Source organism: Ixodes scapularis, unplaced genomic scaffold, assembly GCF_016920785.2.
Source record: "Ixodes scapularis isolate PalLabHiFi unplaced genomic scaffold, ASM1692078v2 PGA_scaffold0__279_contigs__length_252992795, whole genome shotgun sequence".
NCBI classification, from domain to species: Eukaryota; Metazoa; Arthropoda; class Arachnida; order Ixodida; family Ixodidae; genus Ixodes; species Ixodes scapularis.
Window position 1 is genome coordinate 87,579,543 of NW_024609835.1, and position 27,221 is coordinate 87,606,763.

The 27,221-nt window shown below is 50.0% G+C and overlaps 2 protein-coding genes and 1 long non-coding RNA gene across 6 annotated transcripts in view; all 3 read left to right on the top strand.

Annotated features, from left to right (window-relative positions):
- LOC8030669 (BTB/POZ domain-containing protein 6) overlaps nucleotides 1-27,221 on the top strand; it is a 228,995-nt gene that overhangs the window by 78,390 nt on the left and 123,384 nt on the right. The window lies entirely within an intron of this gene.
- Nucleotides 1-27,221, top strand: part of LOC8051549 — a 145,259-nt gene that overhangs the window by 33,339 nt on the left and 84,699 nt on the right. The gene's annotated exons all lie outside the window — the stretch shown is intronic.
- On the top strand, nucleotides 2,511-3,484 carry LOC115332251. Its single transcript, XM_040222404.2, has one exon. It carries the CDS (start codon nucleotides 2,600-2,602, stop codon nucleotides 3,473-3,475), a length of 876 nt encoding a protein of 291 aa, XP_040078338.2. The 5' UTR covers nucleotides 2,511-2,599; the 3' UTR covers nucleotides 3,476-3,484.

Consider the following 27,221-nt stretch of genomic DNA (forward strand, 5'->3'; position numbering starts at 1 on the left):
CGGAGCAAGTGAGGGTCGGCGCCATCATATTCGCAACGCTACAAACGCGCATGAACAGTAAAAACCAACACATACCTAATATGAAATGAAAGAGGATTACATTGCCTTTCGAATGGCATCAATCACACAAAACAGTATTTAAAAGGAGATGAGTAATGACCTGCCAAAAAGTACCTAAACTGCCATATTCAGTGGGACCGTGGCCTTAATGGGCCATGTTGCAATTGCAGCTTTGAAGGGAGCCATTATTAAAGGCCAACCCAATTTAGAAAGTTCGCGAACAAACAACGAGCTTCGAGCGAAAGCAACAAGGCGCTCGTTTTTGTTGTGTTTGGCCGTCCCTCTCGTTTTCTTCCTCAAGCTTATCTTTACCAACCCGCTCGTTCTGTCCCGAGATATTCATCGCTAAAATTTTGCCTTTCTATGCTTAATTAAAAAACCGCGCGCTGAAAGCGCGAATGCGGTTGTGCTGATATTGATGAGTAGAAAAATGACACAGTTGTTTCTGTCCCCTCGTCACTAACTCGACTGCGTGTCTTTGGTGCACTCGCCGGCGCCACACATCAAGACGACTAAGTCACTATTCTACGTATTATTTTCATAACGGAGTTTCTGAATCAAGCGAAAAAAGGGAAACCTTTTACGATAAATTTCGCAAACCTCGTTGCTTTTTCGCGAATTGTTGAAATTGTGTTTGCCTTTAATAATGACTCCTTTTAAAATTGCAATTGCACCATGGCCGATTAAGCCGTTAATAAACAAGTTAACTAACAAATTTTGGTTAATTATTAAACATTGCAACGGTTATTCACTCATTTATTGTCCACGGAGCCCTACAGATATAACGAAAGACGGCATCATATCTGCCATATCCTTTTTTTTTGTAAAATATGTAAAGTTCTGTAAAGAATAAAACAAAAACATTTTGTATGTCTGCGTGAACCAGATACGCCCCCTGTGGAACCATGGGTCTTTCTCTTCGAATGCCCAGCTCAGGCGAGACTTATACCCCTGTTATACCCTTGTTACACGGGCACATTTAACTGCAGTTAGGCTAAGCCACAGATAGCGCACAATACTTGCGGACAACATTCTGCGGCTATGCAGTCAAAGCTATGGGCGAACGTGCGCTTGAGCATCTTGAGCATCTATAGAAGCAGTGCGCACGCGCTCTTCACTTCTTCTGAAATAGCTGTCAGAGAGTATAGTGCGGTATCTGTGGTGCCGCGCAACAGCAGTTAAGCTGAGTTAACCGCGGTTAAGTGTGCCCATGTAATACCCCTGTTATACCCTTGTTACACGGGCACACTTAACTGCGGTTACGCTAAGCCACAGTTAGCGCACAATACTTGCTGACAACATTCTGCGGCGTTGCAGTCAGAGCTATGGGCGAACGTGCGCGGCAGCATCTTGAGCACCCATCAAAGCAGTGCACGCGCTCTCTTCACTTCTTTTGAAATAGCTGTCCGAGGGTATAGTGCGGCATCTGTGCTGCCACGTAACCGCAGTTAAAGCTGAGTTAACCGCGGTTAAGTGTGCCCGTGTAACAGCGGTATTACACGGGCACACTTAACCGCGGTTAACTCAACTTAACTGCTGTTTCGCAGCACCACAGATACCGCACTATACTCTCTGACAGCTATATCAGAAGAAGTGAAGAGCGCGAGCGCACTGCTTCGATAGATGCTCAAGATGCTCGAGGGCACGTTCGCCCATAGCTTTGACTGCATAGCCGCAGAATGTTGTCCGCAAGTATTGTGCGCTATCTGTGGCTTAGCGTAACCGCAGTTAATTGTGCCCGTGTAACAAGGGTATTACAGGGGTATTGCACGGGCACAGTTAACCGCGGTTAAGTCAACTTAACTGCTGTTTCGCGGAACCACAGATACCGCACTATACTCTCTGACAGCTATATCAGAAGAAGTGAAGAGCGCGAGCGCACTGCTTCGATAGATGCTCAAGATGCTCGAGCGCACGTTAGCCCATAGCTTTGACTGCATAGCCGCAGAATGTTGTCCGCAAGTATTGTGCGCTATCTGTGGCTTAGCGTAACTGCAGTTAAATGTGCAAGTGTAACAAGGGTATTACCTTGTTGTCAGAAAGCAGCTGTCGGTTAAATATATTGTTATGAGCGTGTAGGTTTCAGATGGTTTGCCCTCAAGAGGATAATGCGCTGCATATTTTAACCATGGGTGCGCTGCACATTGTAACCATTATTTCAATGCCGTGCTGTAAACTATTACAACTTTTTCCTTGCCTGATCTACGTGTGCTCATGTATTCTGCTCAAAATTATGTGAAATAGTTGTTTGTTTTCTTTGAGTCTTATAAAGCATTACTTGTTCAGCCCACGTAGTCTCAGTTTTTGGACTTAAGTTTGTAGGGACTGGACGCACCGACAAGCGAGTCCAGTCTCGCCACTGGAAAAAGAGAAAAAGACGCGCGCGCTCGCTATACGCTCACGCGCTCACGCGCTCACGAAGAGCGGTTCCTGCCGAGACACCACTGAAATAGAACGTTGTTTTGGAACGTCCGTCTCCTGCCTGTTTCTTTCACCACATTTGGTGACCCGGACGTGATCGCCAACTAGAACGGGTGAAATGCAGCAAGGAGAGCCTTCGGACCCGCCGCCAGCCACTGTTGCAGCAGCCGCAGTCCGCCTTCCACCATACTGGGACCGCAATCCGAGAGTTTGGTTCCTGCAAGCGGAATCACAATTCCACCTCGCTGGGGTCACCACACAAGGTCGGAAGTACCACCACGTCGTCTCGGCTCTTTCACCAGCTGCCGCCGACGAAGTCTACGACGTTCTGGCAAATCCCTCTCCAGCAACACCGTATGACCAACTGAAGAATGCTCTGCTCCAGCGCACCGAGATTTCGGAACGCTCCCGCGTGCAGCAGCTTCTCTCGGCGGAAGAGCTCGGGGATCGGCGGCCAAGCCAGTTGCTGCGACGCATGACCCAGCTTCTTGGAGAGCGCTCTAACAATCTGGACGACGTATTCCTCCGCGAGCTGTTCTTGCAAAGGCTACCTTCCAATGTTCAGATGGTTTTGGCAACAGCAACAACGTTGGACCTCACCGGACTTGCCGCGTTGGCCGACGCCGTGATGGAGGTGACCACTCCATCGGTCGCCAGTGTTATCGTGGCTCCACAGCAACCAACAGCCCAAGACTCTGGAGCGGCCGCCAACAGCCAGCCTCCCCAGGCCAACATCGAGCAGCTTTGCCAACGCTTAGAGGAGATCGTCGTCGCAGCTACACGAGGCCGCACCCCCCACCCTCGTGAGTCACATCGCAGACGTTCGACGTCTCGTCGGGCACGCGGCGAATCGACATCTCGTCGGACACGCGGCGAAAACACGCGATCACCGAGCCCTGCCGGGGTCTGCTACTACCACCGCCGCTTCGGTGCCAACGCCCGGCATTGCCTCCGCCCCTGTTCATGGCAGGGAAACAGGCCGGCCGACCTCTAGAGGCGACGAGTGGTCAGGGCCTCGGCGAAAGTCGCCTTTTCTACGTATGTGACCGAGCCACCAAGAACCGCTACCTCGTTGACACCGGAGCCGAGATCAGCGCAGTTCCAGCAACGCGTGCCGACCGTTCCTTGACACCGATCTATTTTCTGCGCGCAGTGAACAACAGCGCCATCCCAGTCTACCGAGAACGGTCGATCACCCTTAACCTCGGCCTCCGGCGGGTTTTCCGGTGGATCTTCCTGGTGGCCGACGTGAGTCAAGGAATTCTCGGCGCGGACTTTCTCAACCACTACAAGCTCCTCGTGGATGTTAGAAGCAGGCGACTGATAGACTCCACCACGCGACTTTCCATCCATGGTATCGCAACGGACGACAATTCAGTCTACACCTCTGCCTGCACGATCCCGGAAGAAGCGTTCAAGACTTCACTGAGTAAGTTCCCGAGCCTTACTCAGTCACCTGATTGGACCAAACCCGTCTCGCACGACGTACAACACCACATCGTGACGACAGGACCACCTGTTTACTGTCGTCCCCGCCGTCTAGCCCCAGAGAAACTCCGCGATGCTCGCCAAGAGTTTGAACACATGTTGGACCTTGGCATCATCCGACCCTCGTCTAGCAGCTGGGCGTCTCCATTACACATGGTGTCGAAGAAAAATGGAGACTGGCGGCCGTGTGGCGATTATCGTGCACTAAATAAGAACACTGTACCGGACAGGTACCCTCTACCTAACATCCAGGATTTCACGGTGAACCTACAAGGCGCGAAGATCTTCTCAAAGATTGACCTGACGCGGGCCTACCACCAAATTCCCGTGGCCGAAGAAGACATCCCGAAAACAGCGATCACGACACCGTTTGGACTTTTTGAATTTCTCCGCATGCCCTTTGGCCTCAGAAATGCGGCTCAGTCATTCCAACGGTTCATCGACGCTGTCACACGAGGATTACCTTTTGTCTTCGCGTACGTAGACGATTTGCTCATAGCCAGCAAGTCACCGGAAGAGCACACGACCCACTTAGACCTCCTCTTCGAACGACTGCGCAGCCACGGCATTGTCATCAACGCCACGAAAAGTGTATTCGGAGTTCCGGAATTGGAATTTCTTGGTCATCGGCTTGACTCCTCGGGCATCCGTCCATTGCCATCAAAGGTACAAGCCATCAAAGATTTCCCGAGGCCGACTTCGACCACCAAACTTCGCCAGTTTCTCGGTTTGGTCAATTTTTACCGACGTTTCGTTCCGAACTGCGCCAAACTGCTCGAACATCTTGAGGTCCTCCTAACAAAACAAGAACGAAAAACGTCATCCCTTCCTTGGAACGAAGATGCGGAACGAGCTTTCTGCGAGGTAAAGAACTCACTTGCAGAAGCAACAATGCTAGTACATCCTAAGCATGATGCCCCAACATCGCTGATGACTGACGCATCTGCCACAGCCGTAGGAGCGGTGCTACAACAAAAAGTCGACGGAGAGTGGCGGCCGATTGGTTTCTTTTCTAAGAAGCTCAAGCCAGCGCAAACGCGCTACAGCGTTTTCGGACGTGAACTCTTGGCTGCCTACTTGGCTGTACGACACTTTCGACATTTCGTCGAGGGACGGCCATTTACCATATGGACTGACCACAAGCCCCTAACTTACGCCATCAGCAATGCCGGCTCTCATTACACACCACGTGAGATTCGCCAGCTAGCCTTCTTGGCCGAATTCACAACGGACATTCGGCACGTTAAAGGAGTTGACAACGTCCCCGCTGATGTCCTCAGCCGGATCGACGCCGTGAACACCCCAGCCTGTTCTGCTGTAGACTTGGAGTTGCTGGCTCGTCTACAGACCACCGACGAAGAATTGCAAGCCCTGCGCAGTTCATCCACGTCACTGCAACTGCGGGATGTAAGCTTTCCAGAAGGCACCACCGTGATCTGCGACCTGTCAACGGGAACGCCTAGGCCTTTTGTACCACGTGAACTGCGACGACAGCTTTTCGAAGCGATTCACTGCTTGTCGCACCCGGGTGTACGAGCATCCCAGAAGCTCCTGTGCGACCGCTACGTTTGGCCCCGGATAAAATCCGACATTCGTGATTGGGTGCGTTCCTGCATCGCATGCCAGTGCGCGAAAGTACAGCGGCATCCGGTGCCACCAAGTCGACAATTCCTACAGCCTGACAGCCGTTTCAACAAGATCCATCTGGACCTAGTAGGACCCCTACCGATTTCTCAGGGACAGCGCTACATCCTAACGTGTGTCGACAGATTCACACGATGGCCAGAAGCAACCCCACTGCCCGATATCACCGCCGCCACTGCCGCTGAGGCGTTTATCGTTACGTGGGTATCCCGGTTTGGCTGCCCCTCAGAGATTGTCACCGACAGGGGTCGACAATTCGAGTCGGCACTCTTTGCCGAGCTCACTCGATTGCTCGGAACCAACCGCTTGAGAACGACTGCCTACCACCCACACTCGAACGGGATGGTAGAACGATTTCATCGACATTTGAAATCGGCCCTTGCAGCTCAGGGTGGTCCCTCGGATTGGGTTCGTCATCTCCCCCTTGTGCTTCTTGGAATCCGGACAGCCTTGAAGGCGGACATCGGATGCTCCACCGCCGAGCTGGTGTACGGCACTGCACTTCGCTTGCCATCAGATTTTTTTGAAGTGGAACTGCCTCAACAACAAAGGCAGTTGGACTATGTAGAACAACTCAAACAAATTTTTATCAATTTGCGACCGGTGCCTACACGGCAAGGAACTTCAAAGTCTCCCTACGTGACCCGGGACCTCCAAGACGCCACTCATGTTTTCGTACGACAATCGCAAAAGAAGCCACTGCGCCCACATTACATCGGACCTTTTCCAGTCGTCGAAAAGAGAAGCGACACGTTTGTCCTGCGTGTCAACGGCAAGAACGACACCGTTGCATTGGAGAGACTAAAGCCGGCACATATTGAGCAAGCGCATGTGCAGGAAATAGCGCTACGTGACATCAACCAGACGGCAGAGAGAAGCCAACTTCGTTGTCACCCCGATGTCTGTGTGTTTTGATCGTTCGTCCTACCTCCTCTCTAAGGGGGGGCATATCTGTAGGGACTGGACGCACCGACAAGCGAGTCCAGTCTCGCCACTGGAAAAAGAGAAAAAGACGCGCGCGCTCGCTATACGCTCACGCGCTCACGCGCTCACGAAGAGCGGTTCCTGCCGAGACACCACTGAAATAGAACGTTGTTTTGGAACGTCCGTCTCCTGCCTGTTTCTTTCACCACAAGTTCAATGTTAAAACGCGTGATAAAAATTGTCACGGCTTATAAGCCATTTCTTACAAGCGAACGTCGGGTGGTCCTCGGATGGTCCTGGCAGCCATGAAGAAATAAAAGATTCTCACCCCTTTGCGACCGTCGCTAGGGTGGTTCGTCGCATAAATGAACACAAGAATCAGTGACAAGTGAAGCGAGCTGATGAAGGTCAAGAAAAAGCAGATGGGCAGAAAAGAAGACAGAGAAGTTAACCTGGGATATTAAAAACATACTAAAACAATCTTGGACTTTAGTATGTGCCGTTTCGTTCCATTATAAAATAAGATAGGAAAAAAAAGAACTGCTTCCGAGTTTTCGATATCCCTTTCAAATATCTAATGTTCGGCATTTGCGACCAAGGAAATGGGCATTTCATTTAAGATGCTCACCATCCGACAAACCGAAAGTCGCAATCCAAAGTTACAATCCGCTTCTTTAAAGTCGCAATAGACCGATCCCACCAAGCGTTCCACGCATGCGTGACGCCGCCATAACTGTAGTTCGTAGGAGGCAGACGCCAGTTCACGCGACAGCTCATGCCGCCTCGAGGTCTGCTCGCGCAAACCTCCAGCAGGGTTGTCGCGCTTGCAGAAAGACTACAGCTCCCACGATGCATATCGGCAGCGGTGGCGTACTCAAACTAGCTGGTGAGATCGGTCTATTGTTTTCATGTAAAGGAAGGGTAATGCAGCTTGTACCGTCCAATACATTGAAGCATCATGTTGCTAACGTTCGTGCCGCAGCGTAATTGATGGCGCGGTATGACCACTGGCAGGTCGTAGCTGTATCAGAAATCCAATGTGCACACCACCAAAGCGGCGCGCCGGTGTCGACACCTGTCGCGATCAATACCACGCGCTTCAGGCGAGCCCCTTCGGTCCCAATACTACCCAAGTATTCTAGTACACTGTAGGAATGGTTGACGCGAAAACGTTATTCTGTGCTGAACAGTGTTTGTTTGCCGGCGTTCAAAAAATCTAACACGCTCCAAATAATGCTTTATTGTTTATAAATTCTTTTTTTCGCCAAGCGTTTCTCGGGAGCACGGCGGAAGAAACACATTTAGATAATGCCAAGGGCCGCTCTTCCCGCGGGGAGCGAGTGAACAAATCGTGTTCGGAGCTAGCCTCGACCCAGGAGGTCTGTTCCGCGCCGCCTCGGTGGGCGCTGCGGTATGAGGTCCCTCTTCGTCGGCCACGGTGTCGGCGGCGTAGCGTGCTCGCCTTTTTCGCGGTGTGGTAGTGTGAAGGTGGTGTGCGGCCAGTGGCTGGCCTCGTGTTTTGCTTTGGTGCTGTGTCAATCACAGGTGTCACAATCGTGTACGAAGGTGAGCCTTAACCCGAAGAAGAAGAAGGAAGAGAACACAAATTTACAGACTCTGGCGACTTGGCGGCAGCGTGGCGGCGGTGAGGTACAACAAGAAGCGGTGAGCGAGGGAATGGCGGGACCACCGCTGGGAGAAACAACTGGAGCGGTCGGTTTGTGAAGGACCCGATACTTGGGCGCCATCTATCCCCGTGCGAGTGAAGCGCGCTCGATGCGTCGAACATAATGTGGCCGCCGCGTCGGACAGAGTCATCAGCTAAATGTGTTTCTTCCACCATGATGGACGAAGAAGACTGGTTCGAATCGTTTCCTGGCATTCCTGCGGCCTTGTCCTAATTGTATTGTACTGGAATGTAATTGGTTTCATCTCTTCTCTTCTTTGATTTCACCAGCGGTTCGAGAGCTCTACTCGCATCCGTGAGCAACTTTTTGCTCAATTTTGAGCCCTTTTTCACCTTTTATGAGCCTTTCGTTGAACCCTCCACGCTAAGCCTACTGGCCCAGCGCGGCAAGGAATAGGGCACGGTGACGGTTGCGCCGCCGGCCCATCAGACCCACGACGCAGTTTTAACTCCCGGACATGACGACGCCTCTGGTTGCGCCACCGCGGCTGCAGTTGCTGCAGGCTACTCAGGATCATGCCGCTGTCACTTCGTACGAAAACTCTCCCCCTCCCTCGCAAGAGATGGACGAGGACGCGGAGGACTTCGGCCCGTCCAATAATGCAAAGCGTTTTCGTTCGTCCGACGATAGTCTTAAAGACGCAGACACGAGTCTCCAGGCTTCATGGGCTTCGCGAGAGCCGGACGCCACTGACTTGGAGGGACTTTGGGAAAAGGCTACAACGAGAACCCAGCGCCGAGCGCAACTCAAGGCATCGGGCCAACCCCTACCCACCACAAGCCGCAAGGAACGTGTAACTCTCGGCACCCATGTAATCAAGATACAGCCCACAGAAAGATGCGACGTATTGGGCTTAGACCCAGAAGAGCTGAAGACCGTTATCAGCTCCTTCGCCGGTGACCCCAAGTTGCTCAAACATCAGATACTGAGGGTGAGCAAACTCTCTAATACCATCGTCGTTACTACGTGCGACTCCACGCAGGCCACGCATCTCCTCCGTATGGGTGTGTTACCTTTGCGATCGAGACCACCACTTTCCCACGGACGGTATCTCCCGGGGAGTAATCCATGGCTGCAAACCCAACGAACCCACGGCTAAGCTTCTGGAGGCGCTGTACGCCGACGGAGTGGATGTCCTGACGGCCCCGCCTATGGGCTCCAAAGGTACAGTCCTTATCCACTTTGCATCTCCGCATCCGCCACGCGAAGTTATGTATTGGAGCTTCCCGAGAAGGGTGGAATGCTACGAACAGCGATCTCTCGTGTGCCCGCGTTGTCACCGCTCGGGACATAAAGCCACCAGCTGCCCGATTAACCAACCGGTCTGCAGCAACTGCGGAAAACAACACGAGCAACCCCCGGAAGCCTGCCCGAATGGCGAGGCCAAGTACTGCGGTCATTGTAAACAGGATGGACACGTGGCTACTGATCCCTCTTGTCCCGCTCGAGCTCAATTCGCTCAGCGCGCGAAACAAAGGGAAGGAGCCAGACAAGAAAGACTGGCACGGAGCCGCTCGCGCAAGCGCAGGCAGCGATCCAAGCAACCCTCTGGCACCACTAACTCACGTCCCGGTTCCAAGAGTACTACCTCCCAGCTGCGCGGGTCGAGCAAGGTTCAGATCCAGGATCCGCTCCACTCCTACGCCGATATAACTGCGAGAGGTCTCAAGGGCGGTCGCAGCCCAAATGCACGCCAGATGCTTGAGACACTCCAGGTCGAGCAAGACCGCGATCAAGCCGATTTCGATAGCACTATGAAACGTCTGGAACAACAACTGAAAGAAATTCAGCGTACAATGGAACAAGTCAAGTGCAAACACAATCAACGGCGGAAATCACGAGCAGATCGGCTCCGGGCGCTGCACTTTGAAGTTGAGGAAGAAGAGAGATTGGAAACCGAGCTCCTTGAGAAAAGCAAGCGACGCCAGTCCCTTTCACCTGGGCGGTGTCGCACACCATCTGGAAATACTTCATCCACACGACAGCAGGCAAGAAAGCAATCCCACGTACCTGCACCCCAGCACCAGGCAGCAACCCAGAACTCTAACGAGCCGCCGGTATGGATACAACAACTCATACAGCAGCAACAGCAGCAAGCAGAGCAAATGAAACAAATACAGCAGATGCAGCTGCAAATACAAATGCAACAACAACAACAAACGCAGCAGTTCCTCCAACAGGTGACTCATATGGTCGCACAACAGGTCGCTCAGATGTTCTCCCCCATACTTAGCCAACATGAACCCAGCCTGCACCAGCCGCAACCAACCTCCACTGAACAGCAGCTCGGCGCACCCACCGCCTGAGCGTCCTCCCGACCTCCTGCAGTGGAACTGCCGCTCGCTACGTCAGAGCGCTGCCGAGCTCGTCGAGCTCTTCCGCTTAACCGGAAGGCCGGCGGCGCTTCTGCTGTAGGAGACACGGGGGATGAGTCCGGGCATCTCGGGCTTCAACGGATACTTCCAACCAACGATTGAACACGGACTAAGAGGCGGATCAAGTGACACATCTCACACCATTGAAGCACAAGCTGCGGTGTTTGTGCGCAAGGGCCTCCCACAGGCTCAAATAGATACGACGGCCTACTGCAACCCGTTCCAGGAGCTGGTGGCGGTTCGCTGCACGCTTGGACGTCACCGGGTCATCCTAACCTCCTGCTACGCGAGACCTGAGTCAAGCTGTTCCAGGCGCGGCCACGCTGGACAAGCCGGCTTCCAATGGCTGATGGACCTCCGGCAGCGCTACCCCCGTGACCGCCTGCTCGTGGCGGGCGATTTTAACGCGCACCACCCGGACTGGGGGTACTCGATTGCTAACGCCATGGGGGCGCGCGGCTAAAGGAGGCAGCGGAGTTGGCGCACCTCACTCTGGCCAACGACCTCGACTACCCAACGCGCCACGGACTGCACGAGGGACAGCGAGACACCACCCCGGACCTGACCTGGGCAGACTCCCGACTGGTGACCGACTGGCGGTGCGGACCGGACCCTATGGGGTCCGACCACTATCCCATCTGGCTGGAGCTCTCAACCGGCGGCAAAGCAGGGCGCAGACGTTTAACTCAGGCTATCGACTGGGACGCCTTCCGAAAGGCGGTGGCCACGTGCGAAGACGCGGTTCCCGTAACCGCAAAATTACTGAGGGCAGCGCAAGCGGCCACGCGAAACCTGGAGGTGGAAGACCAAGACCCGGTTCCCGACAAACATCTAATGAACCTGTGGGAAGCACGCAAGCGGCTCCACAAGATATATCTTAACAACGGCAAACGATTCAAGGACCTAGTGCGTTTGCGCAACAAGACGGCACAGGCACGTAGATATGCCAAACGCCTGGCTCGCTCGAGGTGGCTTGACCACTGCGCGACGTTTGACGAACGAACTGGCACCCGCAAGCTATGGCGCGCCCACAGAGCCTTGACCGGCAAGACCAAGGCGCCCAACACTGCTCGCAACATCCAGCTAGCCACCGACCAAACTCCGGAGCAGTTTGAGGAAGCGGCCGCCAAGGCCTTTTTCCCACAACCTGCTAACGATCCGGACCTGTGCCTGTACGAACTGCAACCGCCGAGCGACACAGAACAAGACGCCCCGTTCACGATTCAAGAATTGACACTGGCCTCGGACTCTGTCAACGAGCGCAGCGCCCCTGGCAAGGATGGAATCACGTGGCGCATGCTGCGCAACCTGGACGAGCCGGAGAAACGAAAGCTCCTGAAAGAACTTAACGACGTCTGGGCGTCAGGAGTACTACCGGCCGACTGGAAACATTCAGTGGTGTACCCTATTCCGAAACCAGGAAAGAGTCCGGATCAAATAGAGAACCTCCGACCAATCTCACTTACGTCTACGCTATGCAAGCTACTCGAACGGATGATCCTTACGCGACTCACTTATGTCTTGGAAGAAGCCAGGGACGACCCTTACTACGACGCTGCGCAGACTGGTTTTCGCCCTGGACTGTGCACCCACGACAGCCTACACCTCCTCCGAAACTTTGTGGGTAAGAGGCGCCGAGGAACCAACAAGGTACCCGGACTCCTGGTGGCAGTGGATCTCCGGAAAGCTTTTGACACCGTCGAGCATTCGGCAGTGATCGAGGGACTCGAAGAGAGTGGCGCAGGCACCCGCATAATCAATTTCGTGAAAAGCTTCCTCAAGAATCGTACCTTTGAGATCAGCTCGGGCGCCCAGCAACCCCGCATGTTCCAGAATTTCCGTGGAGTACCTCAAGGAGCCATCCTTTCGCCGACCCTTTTCAACTTGGTCATGAGAAAAATAGCAAGAGTGTTGCGCGCCGTCCCACACCTTCAGCACACAACTTATGCGGACGACATCACCCTTTGGGTGGACCCCCGAAACACAAAGCTCGACACTAAAGAAACGGTCGAAACCATGCAGACGGCCCTAGATGCCACTGACCAGTGCCTGCAAACCACGGGCATGCAACCTTCCCCAGAGAAGACAGCCTTCCTCATCGTCGGCGGTCTTGAGCACAACAGAGCTCAAATACACCTGACCCTGGCCGGCCAGTCCATTCAGCGCTCCCCCGAACGCTGGATTCGCATATTGGGAGTCCCACTGCACGAACAAGGAGGAGCGCAAGAGTGGATCAAGCAACTCAAACCCAAGTGGCGACAACAGCTCCAACTCATTAAGAGAATGGGCAACCGCCTCGGTGGCGCGGGCACGCGCACCATCCGCTTGCTCACTCAAGCAGTCCTGACCTCAAAAGCCTGCTATGGAGCCGCATGTTTCGTCCTGACCAAGGCGCAGCTCAAACAGCTGGAAATATTGCATCGTGAATGCCTGCGTGCAATCACCGGTCTCCCAAGACACACTAAGACGGAAGAGCTGTATCGGTACTCGAATCTTCCGACTCTACAAGCCATCATTGAGACCCGCGTTGCCGGCCATCAGCGGCGCCGGACATCGACTAGAGCCGGTCAACGACTTCTGGATTTACAGGGTTGGCGGCCTACCGTAGGAGAGGCCCCGCCTCCGAAGAGCATGCCACCATGGGAGGACATTATGGTCAGAAACCCCAAGCCGCTCACTCGCAAACAACACCGCGAAGAACATTCAGAAGAAAGAGCTGCACTTGCTGCGCGGGCAGACCTCGTGGAGAACGCGGTCTTCACAGACGCCGCATGGTGCCAAGAGACGAAGCGGGCCACACTTGCCTACGCTACTGGCCAGGACCGATATGCTCAGACACTTCAATACGACAGCGAACCTAGCACGAGCCGCCTCGAACTGGATGCAATACACCTGGCACTATCTCGAATAAGAGAGACATTCGACCCAGTGGACGTACCCACCCGTGTAACCATCTTTACGGATTGTAGGGAAGCCCTTGCCCGTCTAGGGAAAACTCCTCGCGAAGGGACGCTCTGCCAGCGAATCAAGAGTCTGTGCTCGTATTTGAAAAACACCAAAGGTATTGAGGTGAGTGTGGACTGGGTCCCGGGACACGCGGGCGGCATCGGTAACGAGGCCGCACACACGTGGGCGAGCGAGCAAAGGGAAGACCGCTCCAATCCAGGGATCTTCGTCCCCTTCGCGCCGCCGGACCCAGACCCCATACAGAAGAAATCTGCGGCCCGACAAGAGGATCAGCGTCGGCTGCGAGATCAAACACCCTACAACCCGGCACCGCTACCCAAGGGTTTACCCAGAGGGGCACAAGTGTTAATTCACAAGGCCCGCACCGGAGCTGCGCTCTTTGAAGACATACTCGCTCGGTGGCGTAGCTACAAACCACGGAGGGGCCGCCCACCCGACCAAGTGCCACCGGAAGGGTCCGAGCCCGCTGCACTTGTCGTCTGCACTACATGCACCGCCGGCGTGAGCCCGACGATCCAACACTTACTCTGGGATTGTGCCGGCTTGCGAGACAAAAGAGCCGAACACCTGGGGCCTTACATCGACACTTTAGAGGCCTGGATCACACCGGTTAACGAGGCACGGGCCAGGGAGACGCTGATCTCCCTATGGGAGTTCGCGCGCTCGACAGGAGTGCACCGCCGAATGTAAAGTTTTCCTACCTACGTTCCCCTTCCCCCAATGAGGCCATGGCGCCACCCTTTTTGAAAATAAAGTTAATCATCATCTTCCACCATGGGTACAACAAGACGCGCTGAGGGAGGAAATGCGAAACCACCGCTGGGAGAAACAACCGGAGCGGTCGGTTCGGAAGGAACCCCGTACTTGGGCGCCATCTATCCATGTGCGAGTGAAGCTCTCGGTGCGCCGAACATAACGTGGCCGCCGCGTCGGAACAGAGTCATGACCTAAATGTGTTTTTTCCACCGTACTCGGGAATATTGTAGCCGCGCATGCAAAAAGCTCGAGCTATTTCCTTTAGATATAGCCTCGTTGGCTGCTTGAGCGCTCGTGCAGCGAGCGCTACAATCAAGGCAGTCAAGGCTACCCGCTCGCGCTTGCACAGCCTTTGCAGTTAGTACATACTGCAGAACCCACGAATCCTGGGTTCAATCCCCACCCCTGCCCGTTTCGATCTGGATGAGCATCGTACCGGCGTGCGGTCGTGTATCACTACTGCGTGGTGCACGTTAAAGACCCCCGGCTAGCGTTGTACTGCACTGGCTAAATTTCTCATCTACGGCTGGGAGACAAGTCGCTCGTTGAGGCAAACTATACTCTGTTTCATACTTAGTGTACAACGCTGTCAAAGCTACTGGCGCGAGCGTGGGGCTTGATCTCGTTGATCATTTGCACGCCTTCTCGCGCAAACAAAACCATAAAAGGAGCCACGCGCTCGCGCCAGTAGCTTTGACAGCGTTGCACGCTAAGTATGAAACAGAGTATAAGTTCCAAGCTGTATAAACACACACACACCCCAATTAGTTAGTCCATGCTAAGGTGAGACGAAGTAGAAAGGCTCAAAGCTAGCACGTGCTACCTCATGCTGCATGAAGGCTGTCAACAAATTTCAAATGGGGATGGCTTTATTTATTTTGGGAAAAAATTGTGGCTGATTTGGATTCTAGTTTTAGTACACCTGAATGCATATTTTCTTTCTATGCCCAACTTTCATGGGCATCAACACCTTCGCGCATGCATTAAAATTATAATTTCATCTGAACAACAAACATCGCAATGCTGTCCAGAAATATTTTAGATGACAGTCATAAGACATAAATGAGCAGTATTTAAACTTAGGGTCACATTAATAAAACTCTGAATTTCTGATTTTCTTGACAAAATATCGCGATGTTATCAAGACTGTAATTGCCTGGATATAATAGACCGCAAATCAATTAGAATTTTAAAATTTCCTTGCGAACATTTTTTTTTATTCCGCGGAATGTCCCAGAAAGTTGGCAATATGTAAAAGCAACAAGAATGTAGCGACTTAAGAAAAAAGAGATGAGGAAGGGCGCCTTCAAAGCCATGTCAGAGAGAAAACAACAGAAATAGCAACGAAATTGTTTGTTTACTTTGTAGAATAGAATATATGAAAGCATCGCCTATTCACATCAGTCGTGATATGATGATAAACTCGTCAACGGAGCTGCACCGCCGAAGCTGATCTTGCCAGGACTGTAGCTCGTCGAATACGGCTTTTTCGGCAGAGGCCCTAGTTTCAGGCACCTCGGACCGGAGCTTGAGCATCACGCAGTCTAGAACAGCGACGAGCCATTTCACGTTCTTGCTGAACCTTGGCGATCTGGTGCTGCGCAAGATCATATGACAATGGAACATTATTATTACAGGATGTGTTCACATGCTAGTTTTCCGTGAAAACCTCTAACACCCAACCGCCACGCTCGGCTGTAACACTGGCTCGTTACGCATTAAAGTAATCACACAGGAGCATTTCCTGGTGTTTTCTTATGTTACGTACAGACTTGGAAAGTAATCCGTTACAAGTTACGGATTACTTGTAATCCGTTACTTTTCAAGTAATTCTTTAATTGAAACGTTACTTTTTTTCGGAAGTAATTTGTAACGTAATTTCCTTACAAAATATTCGTAACGGATTACTTTAATTACTCTTTACTTTTTTTTTAAATATCAGCATAATACAGTAACTGGAGCAATACGAGCAGAACATTCATAGCTTGAAGAGACAAAAAACAACAAAATAGAAAATATCAGAAAAGGAAAAATTGCCGAAAAGAACACATGATTTTTTGTATGACTGGCCACTATAACCACTAGAAAAACTGGCAATGAATATACAAAAATACGAAAGACGAAGATCAAGTAAGACAACGCCGAGTAGGCTCTCCATCGCCTTCCATTGTTTGTTTGTTGTTTTTTTTTGGGGGGGGGGGGAGGGAAAGGGGGGGGGGCAAGAGAAAGCCCTTCGTGTTTATTTGTTTTTGTCTTTCGCACCGTTTCACCCTTTCCAACTTCTTCGACGTCTTCCGCCACCTGCACAGATATCAAACGACGGTCCGTACCCCCTCCGATTCGCGGGTTCACAACGTCACAACTCGCGTAACAGACGATGCAGCCTCGAGCGAGGGGGTCGAATTCTCTTTGTCTTTGATGCGCGCTACTTTATTCTAGCAGGCTCTTGAGGCACGGCTGAAAAGCGGCCGGCGCAAGGCTAAGAGCATCGTCTTTGAGGGTAAGGACGATACTTATTTTAGTTTACTTGTCTGGGTATGGCGGTCGAGTCCACTCCTTACTTTACAGCCAACTGTCAACATAAAAGGGAAAGGCGGGGGATTGGGCCATCTAAGAAGTGCTGACAGAGAGAGAGAGAGAACGCGTTAAAGTGGTGTGATCTTCTATTGTTTTGTGAGATCGATGGCCACCGCTTCTCTCGCGCTCTACACACACAGCGAAAAAGTACACCCCTGGACGTGTAAACCGTTGTCCCAGGGCGGACTCCCCAAATGGTGTTCGTTTTACACGCGAGGCTCGGTGTATTTCGTTTGCACCCGAGGTCTCGTGTAAAATGAACATCTTTGAACGTGTACTTCGTTCTGCGATCACACGTCTAGGGGTGTTTTTTTACAATGGCGGCCGTTTGACGCAAGACGGGTTCTACGAGCGAGGCCCAGCGCTTTACACGGCTTTTCGCCGCAGCGAAAGCGTAGTTTGCACGTGTTCGTTCGTAATCGTCCATACGTGCTGAACTACCGCAAGCATTCACCCCCAAGCGCCGACGCCGTATCCATTACGGCGATTACGCGACAGTGGGAGCGACCATCGACTGCATCCAGCAGCGTGCTTCCCCATCGAGCAGGTCTCGTTCGCGTGGCGGTTCAGCCGATCGCCGAGGCCTCAAGCCGGTTGCATTGTCACCGACGCCGGGTAATTTCCACAGCAGTTATCTTTTCGCGACCACAGACATGAACTTTATTAAAAAAGCCCGTTTGCCGCGAGCGACGACGAATAGCTCCGACACCGACCCGACCCTACCCGACCGGCGTTACCGACGTCCCGCTCACCTCTTTACCGCGAGCAAAGTTGTACGCGACGTTTCGACGTATCCACTCATATCTCGAGTGTACGCAAATTTTGCGGCTTTCCGGGTACGAATCGGCTACCGAAACGGCCAGCGAACGAAGACGAACTGAACGCCGGCGCTATGCGCCATTTAAACACGCGGTTACTTTTCTACTAGACTGTAGCTATGTGGTGTGGTTCCTTACACATAAATGGACTACGTACAAACAAAGCTAAAATAAAATTGGGCGGCTGCTTGCGCCACCTAGTGAGTATGCGGAAAACTACAAAAATGAAGTCCATTTCGGCATTTGTGGAAGTGACGCGCTCGAACACGGACGGCAGCATACCAACACACACATCAAGATCAACATACAAGCATCTACATACACAAACAACGAACAGAGGCACTAACAACCCGACACTCCTACTCAATTCGAATAGAAACCCGCTCGGTATATATAGCAGACTTTTTGTTTCAGACGAAGGTCCGGTGACACCCCCCGTATTTTATATGAACGTAACGATATTACACAATTATTACTTATATAGTACGGCGACATAAATATAATTTGGGAAGGTACACATTTCTCTTAGTCTAGATTATAGCTAAAAGACACCCTATATTTAAAAAAAATGTTTCGAGCTAGCCAAAATGTAGCAAAATCTGGTTTCGTTTTCGGAAGTTCGAGCGCTCAAGGCTGGAATGCGCTAGCGAAGTGTGTGCTTGCTTCTGTCAAACTATAATCCATTGTATGACGCTCTCAAAGCTGCTGGCTGCAGCCCCCGTCTTGGTTTAGGGTTTGATTTACACGCGCTCCCGTGGAAATGAAATTATGCGCGCTCGAGTCGATATTATTGACAGCGTGAAGTATAAACCGAATGTAAACGATTTTGCGAGCGACGAGAACAGCGACGGCGACCCGCTTCGCTGACGCTCGGTCACTCGCGCGACGACGCAAGCCGCATGAAAGCGGAACGATGTTTTCTAGAAATCCAAAAACCGAGTGACGCGACGAGCGATAGTAAGAAATCTTCGTAATACGTCGCTGACTCGTCGCTGTCGCCGTCGCTCGCTAAATCGCTTTATGCAGTTCAGCCTTTATACTCACGCTAGTGCCGACCTGCATTACCCGCTGAGCCCAAGCAAGCGATAAGGATATTCAAATATGTCACAACAGTGGCGTGCATTCGCTAAGAAAACATATATCTCAAATTCCTGCAGTTTGACGTCGGGATCCGTTACTTGTTCTGCTGTCACCTTGGCGAAACGGTCACTAAAGAGAAACTAGTCAGTTTGTTTTATCAGAAATTATAAAAACCTTATCTAGCCACTGTTATGCACAAAAGCACTCTGCAATTTCATATAAATAGTTTAGAATAAACTGAACACAATCGGTAACTTAATTTTCCAAGCATAATAATAAAAACAAATCTTAGAAAACAATGTATTTTTAAGGTGTTTCAAATAAAAAAACTGAAAAAGGAGCCTTATTTCAGCTGCACTATCACGTAAATACTTTGGGAAAAAAATATCTATTGAGAAGTAGGTTTTGCAATCTCTAATTTGCTTCTTTCAACTTTCCAGTTACTTTATGCATACTTGCAGATTGTATCCTGACAAATCTAGACAAAATTGTATAAAAAGTAACAGTCTATATAAAATTCATAGCTTAATTAAATTCACATTTGTTTGATAATGTTCAATCTTAAATATGAGTTTTAAATTTCACATCTATTATTACAAATGATTGAATTACATGCTGCTTGATGCATGCTGTGCTGCCCCCCCCCCCTTTTAAATATATATATCCTGTATATTTGCTGGTTAGTTGTTGTAAACCTCTTAATGTCGTGTTATTTGTTTGTTGTTTTAGGTATGTGAATGCATATGTTGTACCCCACTCCTACTTGGGCCTTCAATGGCCAGTAGTATCTTCTAAATAAAATTAAAAAAAACAAGTGAGCAGTAAATATCTGGAAGACAAAAGTAAACACAGAGCCGTGCAAAAAGGAATTCAGTATATGAAACAGATACAGATATAGGCCTCTGGCGGTCCATCGGTTCAGCCTCCACACCGCCTAAAGACGGCAGTGTTGCAATATTACGAACCAGCGCACAGGTAGACAGTTACCAAAAATCCAAACACAAAAACTCACATCAGCGCTGTGCGAGTGTATATTTTTGTGTATTTGGATTTTGAGTAACTGGTCTACCTGTGCGCTGGTTTGTAATTATGCCGTACCAACTCGCCCAATCTGCCGTATTAATAGTGTTGCAAAATACTTAGATCAACTATAATGCTAATGACTGCAGTGTATAAAAGCAAGCTACTCGTTGGAACGAGCTTGACGGTACGAGAATAAAGAGAATGTTTTCACAGTTAAACTCAGAGTCTGTTGCACCGTCTCTTCCGTCCTCAAGATCGAAAGTGCTACAGATTGGTGACCTGGACATGATGATTGACTCCGAGCACCTGCTATCCAGAGGAATGTTCTTCGTGGCCAAGGGCACGGCAATGGCTCTGCCTTTTCGGACGAAAATGCAGTAGGCACATATTCAACTTTCTCAGCCTCCACATCTGCAGCGCCTCCGCAACCACCTCTGCTCTGTCGCATCTAGCACCGGCATCTCCCAGCAATGGGCTGCGACCACCTTGCTTGCCCCACCGGCTTGGCAAGTGAATGTTCATCGACATCTTCACACTGTTCACAAGGCATGTTGCTAGCCGACCAGGGCCTCCTCATCGTTGCCATGTCAGGCATTCGCTCTCAGTTCGGTTCCTCATCTTAGAGGATGTTGCATCGGCCCCGCAGTCGGCCGGCATCCCCCTTTCAGTCCGAGGCTGTACACTCCAAACTGATCGAGCCAGACTGAAAGCACGACAGGGTCGATTTCCCCCGTCTGCTGCCTCATTTCCTGACCTCGGCGTCAACTACCATGCACGGCTTCCAAACGCTCTCTTTCCTGCTCTCTAGTATGTCATCCTGTTTGCGGTACATGTCAACAGCAACGACACCTCTCTGGAGCAGCAATCACTTCAACAAAATCGTGCCATTCCTCACAGTGCAGAGCTAAGGGCGATAGCTCTGCGGCAGTCTATCGGTTCAGCCTTGGCATCGCCAAAGATGACAGTGCTACTCATACTCGTCACCACGAGCTCAACGACATGAGAATAAACAGAATGTTTTTATTGCTCGGAGTCGGTCGCAGCATCTTTTCCGTCCACAACATCATATACTCTATAGGTAGTAAGCAAGAGACACACTTCAGATGAAAAGAACAAATGCTCAGATCACACATGCCGCGGGTGTCCAAAATTATCCATCATGTTGAATATTGTTTTGGTTTTTTTAATTCTAACAGAAGACAAACATCATTATTGCGCAATCAAAATGAATACTTACGAAACACCTAAGTCGCAGTGTAAGTGCTCATCGCTGAGCTGCGGCTGTGGCATATATGTATTTATTTAAAAGTGCACTGATGATAAAACCTTCAGGTTTGGCAACAATACCGAGATTACAACGGTTGTTGTCCATTATAAAATACAAAAGAAATAAAAAATACCGGAAACAATGCAAGGTACAAATCTGCACAACAGGCTTCCGAATTCAACTACTTCGTCGTACTGGAGTTTGTTACAGTAATAACAGCTTTGGATGGGCTGTGAGGACAGCATTCACACTGAACTGGGTGCCTTGGTGACTATCACCAGTGTTGAGGAGTTGCCACTCCAGAGTTGGAACGATTCCGCACTTCCACAACCCTGGAATCGAATGCAAATAAAATGGTGGCAGCACTGGAATGGAATGGGAATGAAATTAGTAGTTACATTTTGCCCAGAATAGAGTAGGAATGGAATATAGGCTTTGTTCTAATGCGAGCTGCTTAGATGCCGTCAAAGGGGCTTTCGAAACGGCATTATTGCACTTAGGTAACTGATGGTTTGGTTATCTGACTGCTTATGTTCCTTCGAGGATGAAAGTGGCAACCCCAGTGAAGCAACCCAAACTGTAGAGTTGTAGGCTGACAAGGGCAATTTACTCGATCTTAATCCAGGGTAAGGGTTTTGCACCTCAGCGTTCCAAAAACTACCCGTGCCCAGCACTTTTCAATCTGTGTTGTCACGTGACACGACCCACCGGAGTAACTCGGATCTATTTGGGTAAGATTTGGAACACAGCCAAAGTGTCGTTCCTGGTGCTGCGAGATGCAACCATAAGGCTGTTGGGACCATGTGTGATTACAGCACCAGTTGCAGGCCACCAGGCAGGGACAATGTCACACCGCCCGCACTTCGTTAATACACGTGACTCCTCACTTATTATGTATCTCGTAAAAGTGGAGGACATATACGGTTCTTTTGTGGAAAAGATGTGCGACTTAGTTTTCCTCTCTGTTACGAGGCTTTTACACCTGGTGGTGCGATCAATATCTGCAGTGCCCCCATACCAATTGCCACTAGTGCTATGTGCGACCAAAGCTCAACTTAGTAAAATCAATGATTGCGGGTAGGGTTTTGAATTTTGCAGTTGTCTACGCATTTCACCACGCCAGCTTTACGCCGACGTTATTTTCCGGTAACTTAGTACTAGCTGTCAAGTGCCATTTTCACAATTGGGAGGGATTGAGAGGAATGGAATGCAGCAGTTCAGCCATTCCAGGAGTGGGAATGGGCCCAGTTTTTCCTTTCCAGGAGTTCAAAGGAATGGCATTAGTATTAGAAAATTCCAATTCTCTGCAATGGAGTTGGGTGGAATGGGGAATCTTTTGTTTGTTTGCACGCCTAGAATGTTTGAGATGACTCGAGAATCTTGTTTGTTCGAGCTCGGAACCTTCTAGATACCTACGGGCTTACAAAAAGAGCTTCGCATGGCTGCTCGAGTCAGTCGTCCTTTTGTCGCTGTCAAAGTATGTGCGGTCTTTGTTACTTTATGTTTCTCGGCACAAGTTCGCTGCATTTAACATTGATCTGAAGTTTTATTAATCAAGTTTGTTTTTGTTCATGACATATTGGTGGATGTGCAGGGTAACGCAGTCTATGCCCATAAAGCGTACCATCTGTGAACACAATAACTCTGAAGACGACGATCGTGAAGGCGACGTCCTTGAAATCATCCGAGGAGGACTCCAACTCTGACACCAACGACGACCTCAACTATGGCCTCGGAAGCGACCCGGACAATGAACTTGACAAAGCCCCTGGCTACCACACTTAGACGAAAACATCATGACGACTTCTACGCTGATGATGAAACGGACGACAACTCCAAAGACCAAACCCGGCTACAATGTCAACAACCAACCTGACAACGGCCTCGATGACAAACAGTCTTCAACCGTGGTGACGAGACTGATGACGACACTGATGATGACCCAGGCGAAGACTCAAACAATTTCATGGAAGACGATCCCGACTACGGCTTTGACAGTTATCCAAGGACAATCCGGACGATGACTTTAAAGGGCAACTCCGGCCAAAACTCGAAATTAAAGAAATTACTGGTATCGCTGTAGTGACACAAAATACGACCCCAGCCAAAATATTACGTCCGTGGGATGCCGCATTCTCAACTAATGCCGATAATAAAAATGTGACCCGCCGCGAGCCGCTGCACCTTAGCGGTCGGCTAGCGGGTTGCCGATCTCTAAAGCAACATTGGGCCGTGACGTCAGTATCGTTCTTTTTTTCCTCCAAGCGTTACGCGGAGTGTGCTTCTTTGAGCCGCTACCACCGCTACTTGGACTTGTGATTGTCATGTTTAGCCATTGCTTTTATCTGTAGCCTGTGTAGCTTCGGTATAGCCTTTTGTTTATTTGCTTGTGAGGACTCAAAGACTGGTTTTAGCGAGCAACTCGTAGCGCCCAAGACTGCCCAGCTGTTCCTCGAAGGATGCCGAGTAGAACTTGTAGTGCTGTGGGCTGCTCAAACAACCCGCTGCACAACCCGGAGGTGCTTTTTCACAAGTTTCCAACGTACCAGGAATTGAAGTAGGTGTGGGTAAACGCTGTTCGACGAGTGGACTTTGGCTTTTACGCGCCCAAGGAAAAAAGAATGCAAAAACAGACATGTACAGCCCTAACGCAGCAGCCCGTGCCGGAAAGCCTCAAAGCTTCGTGTCTGTTACTGACCCGCAGCGCGAAAGCGAGAGGGCCCCCAGTACTGTACTTCACTGGCAGCGCGTCGTAGAGCAACGCCGCTCCATCCACGGAGCCCCGATGACAATTTATGCCTAGCGACAGAGTACGGAAGACTGCACACACGACGACAGCCGCTGAGTACGGTACTGAACGAGTTCACTCGTTTTCCAGTCGCTAACTTTTGGGTATACTAGCGACAAGTACGGCATGGCACACGCACAACGGCGGCGGCCGCCGAGTACGGCACTGTACGAGTTTACGGGTTTTCCAGTCACTAGCTTTTGGGTATACGCACTAACTCTTCCTACATGTGCTGGATAACTACCACATATACAGAATTAAAATAAAATCAGCTTACCTCCTACCTTTAGACGGCTAGCGCAACAGAAGTAGCTGCTGATCAACCTGCGTACTCGTTGAACGAGAACGATCCTGACGTCACGTTCACATAGCGGCTGATTTCTAGTGCTGCCAGGGCCTCGAGCGGCTAGTTTCGGTTTTGTTGGCCGTGCCCCAAACAAAACTTTGAGGCGTCCATATCTTTAAAACTACGCACAATAACGAGGAAAAAATTACATCTTGCAATTCAGGGACGCTGACTGCACTAAAAACAGTTATAATCCCAAAATTGAAAGTATGGTCCGGAGTTGCCCTTTAACGACAATCACGACTACAAACTTGACGGCGACCTTGATGATGAACCCGATGACAATACCTAAGGCAAGTGTGGCATCTGTCACGAAGACGAACAGGACGACGACGCCTGGTATGTCACTCAACGAACGGAGGAAGTTTGCCAGCTTGGTCGCATTTTGATGCAAGCCACAACTTCCTGACAATGACTGCTACAATCTTTGTCACCACGACGCCCAGTTTCAGCCTGGCTACCCACTGTGAATCTAAACACCAATTCATTGTCGCAGCAAGGAACTGTTAAAGTGGTGCTTCGACCTCAAGGTTATTCGCTACATGAGACCTAAGTTGTAAGTCGTTGGCCATGGCACATCAACATTGTCACGCTGCCCTCTGCGACCCGTAGGCGATTCACGTCTTCCGACTCAACTGAACTAGGTATGCTCGGTAGGACTGTGAAAATCTGCTATTTACGAGACTGTATTTTGACCTAGTCTTGTTTAAGCTGTTAATTTAATTTTGTGTTGCATAAAGACGATGAGTCTTTCACAAGAGGGGAGTAATGCCACGTGCAAATAGCCAAGTCAGCAGCGTGATCGACTCACGTGCCGCTGACCCCGCCAGCGCATGTCCTTCTTTCTTTTGTTTGCGTGACTGGAATGATGAGAGGACTCTAAATTTTTTTTGTTCGAGCTCAGAAACTTCTAGATACCCACGCGCTTACAAAAGTACCTTCGCTTGGCTGCTTGAGGCAGTTGTCCTTTCGACACCATCAAAAGTCTTTGTTAATTTATGTTTCTCAGCATAAGTTTGGCGCATTACACACTGATTTTAAGTTTAATAAAGAAGTATGTTTTTATTCGTGACAATATTTAGATGAATTTTGATAATTCAATCTTCTGATATTTCAAACTAAAGTATGTGGCTTCCAGGGCCCGTTTGCTCAAGCGCTAACCGCGGCTAAAGTTAACCGCAGTACCTAGGAGAGGGATTTTGAAATCACGTAACTGGCTCGGCAGAAATGCAGGGAAACATGGCGGTGCCCCGGTGAGTGAGCGCCGCTCGCTTTGAAACTAATGTCGTTGTAGCTGCAATATTGGGCGCGTTAGTCAGCAATGAATGGTGCCAGAGGCTTTCGCTTTGCCTTACCTCATTTAAATCGCAAAGCATGAGCATATGACCTCGCCGCATTTTTTAGATAGTCTTTCGATTCTGGCCATTCCTAAGCCTAAATGAACGCGATAAATGTTAGCATAGCAATGTCTTTGGAAAGTGGATTGCCTTGACTCAATCGGCCGGGTATTAATAGCACACAAAAGCAGACAGCGTCCCAATAGACCATATTAGACCTTTCTCTAAATTTCCCAAGCACCGAGGTGCATGCTACAGGTGTAGTTACACGCGTTGCACGTGCTGGCGTCTGAAGTAGTAACTGTTCTAAAGCAAAAAGTCTAAAACAAATTTTGTCTTGCACGTGCGTTGGTCAAATATTTATTATGATTATTTACTTCGAATCTTTTATAAGAGGAAGGCCAGTGCGCGCAGACCGCAGAATTATACTTCCAGCGTTCTTCACGATGCTTGGGTAATTTAGAAAAAGGTCTATAGGGATGCTGTTTGCTTTTGTGTGCAATCAATACCCGACCAATAGAGTCAAGACAATCCGCTTTCCAAAGATGTTGCTAAGCCGACAATTACCACATTCATTTAGGCTTAGGAATGGCCAGAGTCGAAAGACTATCTAAAAAATGCGGCAAGAGCCTTGCTCATGCTTTGTGATGAAGTGAGGTAAGGCAAAGCGAAAGCCTCCTGCACCATTCGTTGCTGACTAACGCGCCCGGTATTGCAGCTACAACGACATATTAGTTCCAAAGCGTGCGGCGCTCACTCACCGGGGCACCGCCACGCTTCCCCGCATCCCTACCGAGCCAGTCACGTGATTTGAAAATCCCTCTCCTAGGTACTGCGGCTAACTTCAGCCGCGGTTAGCGCTTCGAGCAAACGGGCCCTGGAGTTTGAAATAATGAGAGTCGACTGTAAAACACCATTTCTGCTACCCCAAGTAGCAATTTATTTTAGTGTAATTTCTGGAATCTTTTATTCAGACCGAACACTTCTTTTTCAATAAGCTTGTCGGCATAAAATTTAGACTATTTTTTATAGCCTAAACGTAGCAAGCGTTCAAAACAAATACAACCTAGTGCATCAGATACACAGAAAACACAATATTAGCAAATGCTACTTTCATTGAACACATCTGGAGTTTCTGTTGGATACATACAGCGCTGTGAAGTACACCATTCTTATATGAAAATAAGCTTCCCACCAATGAAATTTCTCAAGTTGGACAGCCTTGTTGTAAGTCAGGCACGTTAAAGAGAACCCTGCCCAAGTTTTCATAGACACTCTTACAAAGTTGTTTCATCCGTACAATAGCGACTTCAAGGTATATGTGTAGAAACTTCCCAAAGTGCAAACATTATGTGAAGAAACTGCATTTCAAAGTTGACGTCCTCGCAACCCCCCCTATCGGTAGCTGCTCTACCGGCAACAATGAAAAGAACTATAGAAAGACCGCTGAGGCCACATAACGTAAGACATGGTGTCCAAGATTCGCCACGGACAGCATTGTTGGTAGTTGGACTTGTTTGTGCTCACACTTTTACCCAGTCTGTCGATCGACAGCTATTTAGAGTGCATGATAGGAACTATTTCTGCTGTAGACATAAAAACATGTACATGTTGCCCCCCCCCCCCCCCCCTTTGAATCTGGCAGGCGAGACCACTCAAAAA

Bases quoted from the DNA above. Each gene is read 5' to 3' on its own strand.
- LOC115332251 (XM_040222404.2), top strand. From the start codon at position 2,600: ATGCAGCAAGGAGAGCCTTCGGACCCGCCGCCAGCCACTGTTGCAGCA.